This window comes from Salvia miltiorrhiza, chromosome 7 (genome assembly GCF_028751815.1).
Source record: "Salvia miltiorrhiza cultivar Shanhuang (shh) chromosome 7, IMPLAD_Smil_shh, whole genome shotgun sequence".
Lineage (NCBI taxonomy): Eukaryota > Viridiplantae > Streptophyta > Magnoliopsida > Lamiales > Lamiaceae > Salvia > Salvia miltiorrhiza.
Window position 1 is genome coordinate 10539898 of NC_080393.1, and position 14063 is coordinate 10553960.

The window sequence follows — 14063 nt, forward strand, 5'->3', positions numbered from 1 at the left end:
GCTGTGAAGAGCGAGTTACCAAATGCTACTCACGTGCAATGTCGGCTATGGCTCAATTGAAGCCGGCGGCGTACGGGAAGTTGATGCGCGTAGGCCCTGAGAAGTGGGCACGATCACAAAGTCCGGTGACCCGTTATAGTTTTCTTACATCTAATGTTGCCGAGGCTTTGAATGCCCGTTTGTTGTGGGCCAGACGCCTTCCTATATGCTCCATGCTGGAGGCAATCAGGATGGTTCTGGAGCAGTGGTTCAATGACAGACTTGCGTCTGCGGAAGAGAGCGATGACCTTCTTACTCCAGAGGCAAAACAGAAGATAAGTGCGGAGATCTCAAAGAGTCGTCGCTACACTGCGAAGAGGACCTCCGAGAGAAAATACAGGGTTCGTGCTGGTGATCGTCGCTTCATGGTTGACCTTCAAGCGAAGAGCTGTGAATGCAATGAATTCGACCTGGACGGCATGCCGTGTTCTCATGCGATCGCAGCCATTACGTATGCTAAATCTATTTTATTATAAAATTACAGTTATTAGATGCCTACTAAATATTAGCTTTCTTTTCGCAGTGAGGCGAAAGAGCCAGTGGAAGATTACGTGGAAGCTTACTACTTGCGGAGTTCACTGGTTCAAACATACTCCGGAGCAGTAAATCACTTGCCTCCCTTAGAGCACTGGGAAATTCCGTTTGAAGTTGCATCTGATATTGTTTTGCCAAACCTTTCTCGGCGACAAGCTGGTCGACCAAGAGAATCTAGAATTCCTTCAGCTGGTGAGAGGCCGACTCAAAGGACCACAACAGCGGATGCATCAAGTAGTCTGGGAAAACGAGCACCCAAAACCTGTGGTCTATGTGGCTCGCCTGGCCACACACGTAGAGCATGCAAGGGTACGGGCTGGGAGCAGTAGCTTAATTACCTTTTAAATTAAATTTTGATGGATATTGTTGTTGGGAGTATTGGATACTGATTGAATATTCAGTAGAGCTAGTTCATTCCAGTAAGTGATGTTCTGAAGTTGGGAGTATTGGATACTGATTGAATAAATTTCGAAGCGGTTTCATTTGCATAATATCGATGAACTAGCAAACACCATGGAATGCTCACTATCCGCCAGTAATTAATGGTTTATCACTAGTAGCCGCCCAACAATAAACATCAGCGGCTACTGGCCGCGGATATGTATTTACTGGCGGATAGAATGATAATTAGCGGTTTTTTGATGTTTTAGAAGCTATTGTGTTGCCTGATTTGAAATATTTGAAGCAGAAAACACACGCCTTTAGTAATGACCAACATGGACATGTCTTAACAATTATGAGTTGAAATTATGAATGAGACTTTGGAGAAGTGAACAATGTTTTATATAAAAGTTTAGTTAATAGCATAAAACACCCAAAGTATGCTTTTTTATGCATTAAACTATCAAAGAAGACGTTTAGCCCAAGTAGCCGCCCGAAATTAATTACCCGCCGTGATTAGCCGCTGAAATGTTTTCAAGCGGCTACTGCTTGCGGATAATTATTTACTGGCGGCTAGTTTCATTAATCATCTTATTTCATAATTTTATCTAGGATGCAAGTGGAAAATCATAGAAAAATACTCAAAAAGATACTGCAACCTCTAATCAAAACGTCATTTGCATAATTATCATTTAAATGTACAAATACATAAGCTATTTCGGTGCGGGGATGCAAAACTCGTAGATGCTACTGCCTATCTTGCGCCTATAGTCGGCGGCGTGCCCATTGCCCCACGCAAGGCTCGGCGAGCCTGATATCAGACGCTCCACATACATGCACGCAAAAACACCGGAGCTGCATTGATCTGGCTGCTGAAACTGCTCATTCTCGTCGGCATATTGGATTTTCAACCTTCGCCATTGGAGGTTTTCCAACGGGTTGTCGACAATCGTGGTCCTTGCGAACCACTGGGACACTTCAAGCATCTTACCCAACAGGCACTGCAGCGGATATAGGGCGGCGATCACATCGAAGCGCGGCTGCGGCATGGTCTTGAACAACTGCGAATCGAAGATGTCGCAAACTCCACTCAGCAAATCCACTCGGCATGTAATGTAACGTCCACACACATGTATAGGCAAAATGAGCTGCACGCGCAAATGCAATTGGTGAAGAGGAAATAAAAAATGAACTACTCCAACATATTGATACTGTAGATATATATGTGTACCGTTGTGGCATTCATCCAATCGCCATGAGTCGAAGATACCCCCTGCCCATGCACCATATACATCTTCTTGGCATGCGGTTGCCACGTAGCAAAAACTCCGTCGGAATATATAAACCGCCCTTCTGCCTTCGCGGGAAACATTTCCCGCCACGCTGACTTCAACTGCGTGAATTCATCATCGAAATATTTCTGCAGCAATTAAACATTATATTAAAAGCATATTTGATTATAATTCTGTATCCAATAATAATATTTAATTAAATGCTTACGAATAACTCTGTATCCAATACGATGGTGGTCCTCGCATCAACACCGTCTATCAAGTCATCACCCCTCATCAACCTCGATCTCATCGTCATCATGTAGCAATCAACAGCCTGCACGTACTTAAATGTTAGTAACAAGTGACCAGACTTTCATGATAACAACTGATTCATAAATTAACCAACATTGGACGAGAGGTCCCTCCTCGTGTTTTGCATAGTGGTCCAAAAGCTCCACGGGAGAGGGTGTTCGCTCTCTGCCACCGACATCGTCCGGTAGTTGCCACGGTTGCCAGCTTTCATCATACGGTCAAACCCGTCAACATACTGTGAGTCGACGGGTCTCGGCACGGCGCTGTGCACGTATGGTGATCGAAGTGCAGCTGACGGGTTCCGTTCTCGGCGACTTCTGCGTGGAGCCTCCGGTGCACAAATACTGAGGGGAACAGCAGCTACTGCCTCAGAAACTGCCTCAGAAACTCCCTATAATTCACATAAAACAACGCAAGTTAAACAATGTTGACATAATTTAAATTAAATGACTTGTAAATTTAATGCAACGACAACATACCCCTCTAAACTGCTTCCAATACTCGTGCATCTCATCTTGAGTCAGGATCGGAGCCGAAGAACGGGCCGGCTCAAAAGGGTATGCTGAACTCGTGCCCGGCTCAGCCCACGAGTAGCGTGGCCCGCCATAAGAACTGGACGCCTCGAATGTGGGCATGTGGTGGACACCCATGTGCGGAGTCTGCACATGCCCAAAACTAGTCGGGCCACCAAACGGATCATGCTGCCACTGCGGGGTGTGCATGGCATCACCAGTAGTCTGTCCCACCTCTCGTGCAGGAGACTCATGTGCAGGGGATTGGTGATGCGATGGGGCCTCTGAGGATGTAGGCTGCGCCGGATCGGAGTCGGGCTCGGGCTGGGGCTCGCGTCTCCTGTCAGAGTGAGATCGTGGAGCAGGTCTGGGCACGTGAACATCAGTGCTATGCGAGCATCGGCAACGCATAGCATCGAACTTGTCCTCGAAATATCTCTTAATCCTCCTGAACAGGCTGTCCTCCACGGTCCTCGCTACCCGTTCCTCACTCTCGCGCATCATGTGCTGCATGCGCTGCCAATCCTCCTCGCTCCACTGTGAAGGTGCAGGAGCATCCTCGTGCCTAGGCCTCGGGGCTCTGTGACTGTGAGACCTTCGACCAGAATCAACGGGGTGATCGCCCCCAATGCTCTGATCGTGATGGCTGCTGCTCGATGAGGTGTCCACTATTTGTCCCCTCGGGCGCTTGCCAGTATCCTGTCTCATACTGCGACGCCGAGGTTGATGCTCAGGAGCATCCTCGTTGTGGTCCCCACCAGTGTAGCGCTGCCGAGGCTGCCTATGACCAAAGACTGCCGGCTCTGGTACTCGAACCCCTATCCTGGCATTGACGCCTGCCACCGATAGCCAGTAAGATGTCTTGGCCTCGTACTCATCGGGGACCATCTCCCATATCCCGTTCTCCTAGAAACAAAAAAAATGTAGTCAAACATTAATATTCATAAACTAAAATAATATTAACAAATAAACAACTAAATTATTACCGGAGACTCAAAATAACTCTGTAACCCATCCAACTTGGTCTTCACGAACGTCCACCTCCGAAATCTAGGGTAAACCCCCGCATTGCATATGGCTATGGCTGGGCCCAAATAGGGACCCCAAATGAATAGGGCCCAAGAAGGACCGTAGAAGTGATACTTTTTACAATCCTTTTTGATTGTGCTGTGCTTCAACCTGTAGTTCAAGCTTCTATACGCGCACGATCCCCAAGGAAATCTGGAAAAGGTCGGCAAATCATCCACCAGCTTCCAAGTCCAGGACTGCACGGGTCGGCGCACGTCCACTCCTAATACAAATGCGTGTAGCACCAACAAGTGGGCCACACGGAGGTACAACCCGCCGTCGGTGTCAACCACTGGATTGACGGTGTCGAAATATATATCCGCCAGCTCCCGCACTGACACCGGTTGAGAGCGGCAAAATTGTCTAAATGTATGAGCCCGACTCAGATCGTGCTCAGCCTCGGGGTCAAAAGGATCATCCCCAAAGGACAATCCTGTCACGAGAGCGAAATCTCTCGGAGTAAACTCAACGTTCCTCCCGTTGATGTAGAAGCAGATCTCATCATCCTCATCGTCTCTCGTGATCTTAAGATGACGAGAGACAATATGGTGCAATGCAGCATTGCACTTCTGGCCCGGCTGCCAATCCAACATCATCCCAAAGCACCCATGCCTGAACGTATTCTCCGGTGCAAAACCGCCAATTTCGTTTAGTCTCGAGACTACTGTCGATAGGTAAGTAATATTGTTGTACGTACTGATCTCAACTGCCACACGATTGATTTGCTCGCGCCTCGAATAAGGGACCTATTCAATACAAAAAATAACTCAATTTACAAAGCATAATGAATTAACAAACATCAACTAATAATAATGCATAATTAACTATTAAATTACTAGAAACATAAATAAAAAAATATAGAACCACAATAAACAAGTATCCGCCAGTAATTAATTTTTTTAAGAAGTAGCCGCCTGGTGTTTTCAAACCCGGCGGCTACTTCTTAAAAAGATTAATTACTGGCGGATATTAGGTAATTATGGTTCTATATGTTTTTATTAGTATTTTATAAATTTTTAAATTCTGAATAACCAAAAAAACGTTATTATTTTATGCGTAATACAGTAAAATTAACCTAATGATCTAAATAGACGATTAAATATATCTAAATATGCTTCAACTAAATAAAAATTCTAACAACACTGAAACTATACTCAAACTTGTAACAGCACTCAACTACACTATATCTAACATATACGAAACATATAAATAAATCTAACAAATACTATATCTAAATCAAAATTCAATACTATACAAAACATATGAAAATTCAAAACATATAAATTGTAACATACAAACATATAAATTCTAACATAATGATTCTAACATAAAAATTCACCCATATACAAAACATATAAAAATTCGAAACATACAAAACATATACTTACTTAAAAATATACAAAATTCGAAACATATACAAAACATATAGATTCTTAACATATAAATATATCTAACATATACAAAACAAATAACAAGTATACTTACTTGGTTTGAAGAAGAAGCCATGGCGTGAATTGTGTAAAATATTGTGTAAATGGGCTGATTTTTTCCTTCTCTCAAGTGGAGTGCGGCTGATTTGAAGAAGAGGAACCAAAACAATGGATTTTTTCCTCCAGCGGCTGATTTTTTCCTTCTCTCAAGTGCGCGGCTGCTTCTCTACTTCTTAACCCTAATTTAACATAAAATATTGTGTAAATGGGCCCTACCCAATTTATCTCTCTTATCAAAGCTTCAATTTTTTCAAACAAATCCCACAAAAGCCGTGCCCACTCAATTCTAGCCGCCCGTGACTTAATTTGCTGCAAAGCCTATAGATTCCCACCCTATAAAGCTTCACCCTTGCCGGTTGAATTGTCCAATCACAATTAAATTAGCTTTAGCTCTTCAAAATTGAAAAAAATACAACAACCATTAATTGGAACGATAATAAATAAAATTTATGTATATTGTGATATAAAAAGCAGTAATAAATGACATGGTACTATTATCCGCCAGTAAAAAGTATCCGCTAGAAGTAGCCGCTTAGGGTTTCTTTCACGCGGCTAATTCTAGAGGATACGAATTACTGGCGGATAATTATATGGTAGGCTCTCTAGTATTTTACTGTTTCATAATATATGATTATATATTATTTTTATCCAACATTTTCTATTATTTTATGCGTTAGGCTATATTAATTCCTGTTAAATAAAATAAAATAAAAAATTCGAGACTTATTACACCACTATAATCCAAATTTGTCTAAATAGAAGCCTATTATGTATTTCTACTTCATAGAATATATTTAAAAAAAAATACAAAATTAAGGTAAGTTTGTGTATAATAAAACAGTAATACGAGGATGAAAAAAATTGTACTTTAAGTATATTTGGAAACAAAAAAAAATTATGAACCTAATGTATACATTATCCGCCAGTAAAACATAGCCGCTAGCATTAGCCGCAACCCGGCGGCTAATGCTAGCGGCTATGTTTTACTGGCGGATAATGTATACATTAGGTTCATAATTTTTTTTTTGTTTCCAAATATACTTAAAGTACAATTTTTTTCATCCTCGTATTACTGTTTTATTATACACAAACTTACCTTCATTATTTTCAAACTTAGGGCATTATACGTCAATCATCTTACAATAATTGCACATTTATCTGGTTTTGTGCATTTTTAACTACCTATCTTACACATTTTCTTACACAATTGTACTTGTGTAAGAAAAGTGTAAGAACTTTTACAAAAAACCAAGCAACCCATCACCATCAAGTGTACTTTTCGGCTTTGACTTTCAAAGTGGGTAGTTTTGCAAGGCATTTTATTGATGTGGGTAGATTTAATTCCAACCCTTTAAAAATCATGTTATGAAATTATAAATTTATAGTAAGTTGGACCTTATTGACTAAAAAGTCTAGAACCATCACTAGCCATGTCAATCATTAGAGTTAAATTCCATAAAACTGAAATAATTTGAAAAAATTGTAATATCGATACTAGTATATTAAAAGGCCAACATTCAATTTGAAATTAATTTCAAATCAAATTAATGGAAATTTTGTAAATAAAATAAAATTGAAGGATTAGTTGTGTGATCCTTCTCTCTCTCTCTCTCTCTCTCTCTTTTTCCTACAATTTCATTATTCATTTTTATGAAAATATACACATTAATTTTTTTTTATGAAATTAAATTAAATATGTTATTGAAAAAAATTTAAATAAATATGAAAATAGATAATATATGAAAATATATAATAATGTTGCATGTATCAATATCTATATCTATAACTACAACTTTACCACAATAGCAATTGTGATTAGTGATTACTTAGCCCATGCATTTGCAAATTTTGATTTTCTAAAATTAATTTTATGAAATTTTAAAGTTTTTATTTTATTAATGTACTACTCTATTCTTTTTGTAGTACAACGATAAATGTTGTATAAAATTAAATTTTTTAAAATTTACTATTTTGGTGTCATATTTGATTTTTTTTTCTCTCTCTCTCTAATTTAGTCATATATATACGGAGGGTAACTCTAGTAATTGATAAATGTCAAGTTTGAACTATATACATATTTTTGGTAGTTAACAATCTCATGATATTTAGCCAAAAATGTAGTCAACAAAATTGAAAAGAAGGCTGAACAAATAATATTAAGAGAAACAATTGATCTTCAAAATACAGAAGAGATATGGATGATTGGTAGATTAGTCCTTTCCACCAACCATTGTATTTGGTAATGCATCTATTAAACCATATGCCACAAAAAGAAAAGGAGAGACAACATAATCCAATGAAAGATTCTTGATAAGATTATAATCAATATATGGGTCAAAATATTTCTCCAATTCGATACGAGTCATCAAATAGAAGGGGCCACACATTTATACTATTGAAAATTACTTATCATTATCCACGACCTAACTTTTAAACAACAACCACACAATCACTTGAAAAACAACTGAACACGTAATAAACAAGATTTCACAATGTCAATTTTAGGGGCAACTCAATCTAACAAACAAATCCAAGAATTTATGGATGTTATTGTTAAGGGTCTTGAAATTTCAATACATATGTTGAATTATAAGCAATAACCATTTTTTAGTTAAGCTATCAAAAATAATTAATCATTTCACATTTGAATCCAATATTCCTTCAATTGTGCATTCTCAGTTTTCCACGCAATTTGTAATTTTGAAGCCATCAATACCATCTTTTATTCCAATCGAACCTAAATATGCCCGTCGATATATTATTTAATCTCAAAAATATTTCAGAAAGTATATGAAGCTGCCAACTTAAATAATTTCTTTAATCAATACTACAATTAAACATTTAATTACAGGAAAATTAACCAATTTACAAATTTTGTAAGTTTGCGCTTGGATTAACGATACCACCTCCACTAAACGTAACTCCAAACCAAAAATTTTGAAAATTAAATTTGATGCAAAAATTGGGAAAAAAAGAGGAAGATCGGAGAAAATTTTATAGTGTAGGGAAGATGATTGTTGACAAATCAACTGAAAAAATGAAAGACAACTGCCCATCTTTCCCTTGTGAATTCGATTTTGCAGAGAACACTTTCGATCAGAGTGCATTTTGAATCAAATTCGCACTGCGTCGATACACACTATCTCTGCTTACATTTCCCGACTCCGTATTCATCCAAATCCAAAAGAAGAAAATAATTAATTCATAATAAAATATAGGGAAATTGAGATAGATTAGAGCATCTCTAGTGATGCTGCAAAACTCATTCATGCAGTAGAAGAAGTCGAAACAGAGACGAAAAAGAAGAGGAGAGGCGCAGAAGAAACTAGGGATGCTTCATGCATTTTATACTTAGAATATTTTATTTATTTATTTATTTGTTTAGAAGGTGAGATCTGTGAAGAACGATTGATGAAATAAGAGTGATGTGCGTGGCTTTTATACTGCGGGTGACGGCCCATTGGATTAAACATTAGGGTTTTGTGCGTTTGTTAATTACCGTAAACACCCCCCCCCCCCCCCCCCCCCATCTTTTGGTCAGAAAGACACGCACCACACACCATTCCCCTTTTTTCCCCCCACTTATCTTATGTCAATTGTGAAAGTGACTATGCAATGTTAGCACAGTTATAAATGTTTAAGGTCACTCTAAAAAAATAGAGTAAGGTTGCTATACATTTATAAATACTTTATCCGTATGCGAAAAAGAGTTTCATTGTTGCTTAGAAACAAGTTTTAATAAAGTTGTTAAAATTATTACAAATAGAATAAATATATAATTTGTGTAGTGCTAGTACAAAAAAGTAGAATAAATGCACATTATTAGGTAAAGTTTGGAATAAATGTGCAATAAAGGTATAATTGCTAAAGTCTCATTGTATGTTTTTTTTTTTTTTTAAGTCTCATTGCAACTGGAACAACGGTACGATTCTTTTGTGCAGGCTCTCTTCGCCATCCTTAGAGATGACGACGGCGATCGTAGAGTCCGAGCATGCATGATTCTATGGCAGGTCTGGAGAGAAAGGAACTCGGCGGTGTGGAATGGTGACCACCCTATACCTGCTCGCGCTGTTCTTATGGCGAAGAACTGCTATGAAGACTGGCTAGCGGTTCACACGAGGCGCTCCGCTCGAGTCAGAAACGGGGCTCCTGAGAAAGGCTGCGAGGGATGGCATCCTCTCCCTGAGGGACGTGTTTGCTGCAATGTCGATGCAGCGTTCTTCTCAGATAGTAATTCGATGGGAGTGGGGATTGTTATCCGTGACCACGCTGGAAATTTCATCGCGGGAAAGGCCATCAAATTTTTAGGTATATGTGTGCTGTTGATGAGGGAGAGTTAATGGGTATCAAGGAGGCCCTCTCATGGTTGAAGGAGAAAAGCTTCGTGCAGGGCCGGGTAGAGACCGATTGTAAACGAGCTTATGATGCGATCAGTTCAAAGGATATGAATATCGCTGAGATTGGTATTCTTGCTTCTTACTGCAGAGACGAACTGTTGCTTATGCCAGAGATCAGTGTTCACGCTATTAAAAGAGCTAGGAATGTTGTTGCTCATTACCTAGCGAGATCCGCGAGAGACATTACTGCACCCCATGTTTGGAATGAACCTCCGTCCTCTGTGGTGGGTCATCTCCACATCCCATGTTCGTGTGCTTAATAAAATTCTCTCGTTTCCCTCAAAAAAAAAAGTCTCATTGTATGTTAGATGGACACTATTTACATAATCTGTCGATTTATCTTTGCGCAATAATGTAAACAACGCTTAAATGTAAATGTACGATTTAATCTAAAAGTGGTATGTGAATTGATGGGATTGTTGAATGGAATTAATCTAAAACTGGGCTTTCTTCATATTTAGCCCATGATTTATATCATCGACCAGAGAGAGAGAGAGGATGGGCTCATTGGTTCAGGTGGGTGAGTGAATTTTGGGCCTAATAGCATCCAAAAGCCCAACGTAAATGTATCATGGGGGTAAAGTGGTAAATAACTGTTCAGTATTATTCGCCATTCATGTTTCGGATTCTTTTAAAACATTTTATATTATATATTAAAATGTGAAGCTCTAATTTGAAATCAATGTAAAATTGATTTTAATGGAGATTTCATGGTTTCTCAAAAATTTAATGGCTATTATTTATAAAAATTAGAGTAAATTATGTAGATAAAATATACAATCTATTTACATATTTTTGCGGATGTGTGCATGGATTCAAGATTGAAAAACGTGGTCTAGGACATTTTTGTGACACTGTTTAAATATTGAGTACTAAAGTATGATACATTTTTCAATTCAACATTACATAACTAAATTTGATGTTTTTTTTTGGGCGCTAGAAGAGGAAGGCTTGAACCTCCAACTAAATTTGATGTTATATGAACATATATAGTTTTTATAAAAAAAAATACAGTTTAGAGTGACAAGTGTAATCAGAGACGGATCTAGAGGCCGGGCAGCCTCGGCGGTCGCCCAGTCAAATTTTTTTTTATTACCTATATATATGTATATATTTTGATGAAATCTCGACGGTCGTTTGGTCTGTTTTCTTTATTAAAAATTCATTAAAAATATCCGATGAAATCTCGCCCAGTCCTAATTAAATTCTTTGATTCGTCCCCGAGTGTAATTTGAATTAAATCCACAACCAGCGAGTTTGAATAAAATTTAAGAGAAAGGAAACGGGCCCGGGGTGGTAGCTCTTTGATATTCGCAATTTATTTTACACAATACAGATTCGTGGTGATGATCAGAATCATTAATTGCGACATAGTTGGGCGAATAAAATATTTAATCCCAAATCCTGTTATATACAGGGTTAGGCACTTTGAAGGTCCTGATTCCCACATTTTCACCACTTAGGTCACTCCATTGATCTCCTACGTTGCCTGCAATTCTATAACGTAGGTTCACTAGCTCCGTTCGTTTCGCCGATTTGTATTCCTCCGGCGATTTTCCGTTGTCCGCATCTCCCCTGCATATACGATGAGTATGATCATGATGTATGTAGCTAATTAAGTAGTAACCAAAACATATAGAGATGATATATACTTGAGGATGAGTTTGGTCCATCCCGAAAAACCAGCATTTTGCAAAGCCTGAACCAAAGCATCTCCAATAGATTCCGGTGCTTCTGATAAAAGGACAATTTCGAAGCCGTTTTCCACCACCGCGTTGTAGAGCTCTAGAATTGCCGGCACCACCGTTGCGTTTGAGGTCAGCCACTCGTAATATGGCGTCGCGTACACTTGCTGTGTCCTGCATGCGATTAAACCCTAATTAATTAAACTTGATGATCAATTACATTCACAATAAGTTTAGGATGAATCCTGAAAGTGGAGTATTTAGTAGAGTCAAATTTTTCTACTTCATTTTTTGGGCCCACGATGGAAGCTCAAGAGTAGCCATCCGCTCTTGAGTAGGAACTGACTTTACTACTAACTTGGATTATTTAAATAACGTGTTATGTTCTCTATCATCATCTTAAGAATACATGCATAAAATTTATGAATAAGATATGGTAAGATTGAAGAAAATAAATGTACATTTAAAGAATTGAAGATATGTAGTTAGGTGAATTATATAATTACCCAAAGTCAACACTGGAGCTAGCAAGGTAGCCGAGGTTGCTGAGCAGGGTTTCTTCGATATCAAACACCCAAATGTCTTTGAGGAAGATGTCCTTTTGCAAGGATTCGGCGTAGTCGGCGGCCTCGACAGCGATGGCCTCGACGTCGAGGCTGTACTGGTTCTTCTGGAGGTAGGTTTTGATGTAGCTCTTGCAGTAAGTAGGGATGGTGATCCAGTCACGGAGGTTGTTTGCCTCCACCCCGACTCTGAAACTCTGGCAGTTGACTTTGTAGTCGTCGCTGCCGACGGAGCGCCGCCCTAGCTGCCGGATGGGGTTGAATTCTGCATCTGCATGGGAAGATGAGAGTAGGGTAAATGCTACAAACACAAGGAGAGAGAGTCTCATCATTTTGGATTTGGATTTGGATGATCTGTGTAACGCAAATTTGTGCCGTTTAAATAATTGCAACCCTTTTCCAATTGCCCTCTCTTTTGCACAGAATTACCAAAATCTTTATCTATGGACTCTCCAGAATTAAATGTTATGCAGCAACTATCGATGTGGGCATTAATTGTTCAAGGTTATTTTTGGAAAGACTATTTGTAACTTTGTGGGTTTAATTGCACACAAAATCACATCTATATGCAGGGACCCACGTAGGAAAAAAAAAATACTAGAAGCTTCAATATTGTTAGTAGTAGTATTATTTTTCTTACTTCGATGTTAGTATTATTTTTCTTACAGATCATACAAAATTTTTAACAGAATAAGAATAAAAATGCATAAATCTTTTATATATTAAAAGACGTATACGGCGAGTTAGAAAGTGAGCCTAATTGAAGTGTTCAATTGTTTTATTATTTTTTTATTTTTTTATTTTTTATTTTTTTTAGGGGGAAACCGGAGTGATATATTAATAATCAGAAATCGCGTCTAGAAGCCAACGTGGGGACGTCAACAACTAGATCATAACATCAACATAAGATAAAGCAAACTTGGCAAGCTCGTGAGTTGCCAAATAAAAAACAATAGTAGTATGTCTAGCGTGTTGGAAAGCTTCCCAAAGATTATCGTAAAGGAAATTTGACCCTTTGTAAGAATCTTGAAGCACATAGATAGCGAGCAACGAATCGATATATATGATCACCGGACCAAGATCCTTTTCAAGGCAAAACCCAACACCTAAATAAGTTTTTTATATAATTAGTTTTGTTTTCAAAGAAATTTACTCTATGTCCACAAAAAATTATCATATTATGAACATCATAAATGTCTCAGTTTAAATTTAAGTGAGATTGTATAGATCCTACTACAATAATTATAAATGACAAATTTTTCGTGGACGAGTAAAAGAGAAAATTATGATAAATTTTTTGGAGAAATTATCTATTGTCTTGGTATGCATGAGATATTATTGCACGTGGTTAATTGGATGAACGAATCATGGGACCACGGTCCACGGCTCGTCGCATCTCAGTAGTTGTACTACTCTTTCGTGAATTATTTACTGCATTTTGCAGTAATAATATTTCATATATACCGATTGACAGTATTTATAAAATCCATGAATTTTACTAATTGCTTAAGCTTTTATAAAGACGTGCTCGAGAAGTTGCATTTTACGAGTAAAATACGTCCAAGAACATATATATTTATTCCCACAATTTAGTGTGTATCATCGTATATCATTTGTAATTTGTTATAATTTTTTATTATTTTTTCTTTAATTTTAATTTATTATATTTTAATATAATATAAAGATAATTAACAAGGATTCACTCATCCAATTAGAATTTATAAATATTTTTTATATTTATTTGAATTAATAATAGATTATTTGAGTTAATTAATTTAAAGTTAGAATTTTTTTTAAAATTTTAATTT

At 38.0% G+C, this 14063-nt stretch overlaps 4 protein-coding genes and 1 non-coding gene across 5 annotated transcripts; 1 reads left to right on the forward strand and 4 right to left on the reverse strand.

Annotated features, from left to right (window-relative positions):
• The first annotated feature begins 147 nt into the window (after nucleotides 1-147).
• LOC130992522 (uncharacterized) lies at nucleotides 148-1093 on the forward strand. Its single transcript, XM_057917185.1, has 2 exons — nucleotides 148-490; nucleotides 563-1093. The coding sequence occupies exons 1-2, from the start codon at nucleotides 213-215 to the stop codon at nucleotides 900-902; spliced, it is 618 nt and encodes a 205-aa protein (XP_057773168.1). The 5' UTR covers nucleotides 148-212; the 3' UTR covers nucleotides 903-1093.
• A 545-nt stretch (nucleotides 1094-1638) lies between these two features.
• LOC130992523 (uncharacterized) lies at nucleotides 1639-2821 on the reverse strand. Its single transcript, XM_057917186.1, has 4 exons — nucleotides 2635-2821; nucleotides 2455-2562; nucleotides 2186-2374; nucleotides 1639-2102 (listed from the first exon to the last, which is right to left on the reverse strand). The coding sequence occupies exons 1-4, from the start codon at nucleotides 2752-2754 to the stop codon at nucleotides 1668-1670; spliced, it is 852 nt and encodes a 283-aa protein (XP_057773169.1). The 5' UTR covers nucleotides 2755-2821; the 3' UTR covers nucleotides 1639-1667.
• Nucleotides 2768-4713, reverse strand: LOC130993808 (uncharacterized). Its single transcript, XM_057918845.1, has 4 exons — nucleotides 4039-4713; nucleotides 3020-3958; nucleotides 2833-2931; nucleotides 2768-2791 (listed from the first exon to the last, which is right to left on the reverse strand). Exons 1-4 carry the CDS (start codon nucleotides 4711-4713, stop codon nucleotides 2768-2770), a joined length of 1737 nt encoding a protein of 578 aa, XP_057774828.1.
• Nucleotides 4714-8607: 3894 nt separating this feature from the next.
• On the reverse strand, nucleotides 8608-8762 carry LOC130996451 (small nucleolar RNA snoR135). The gene has a single exon (XR_009092624.1). It is a non-coding gene; the product is annotated as a small nucleolar RNA snoR135 (small nucleolar RNA).
• A 2512-nt stretch (nucleotides 8763-11274) lies between these two features.
• Nucleotides 11275-12680, reverse strand: LOC130992524 (acid phosphatase 1-like). The gene is made up of 3 exons (XM_057917187.1): nucleotides 12199-12680; nucleotides 11660-11866; nucleotides 11275-11582 (listed from the first exon to the last, which is right to left on the reverse strand). The coding sequence occupies exons 1-3, from the start codon at nucleotides 12585-12587 to the stop codon at nucleotides 11399-11401; spliced, it is 780 nt and encodes a 259-aa protein (XP_057773170.1). The 5' UTR covers nucleotides 12588-12680; the 3' UTR covers nucleotides 11275-11398.
• Nucleotides 12681-14063: the final 1383 nt, after the last annotated feature.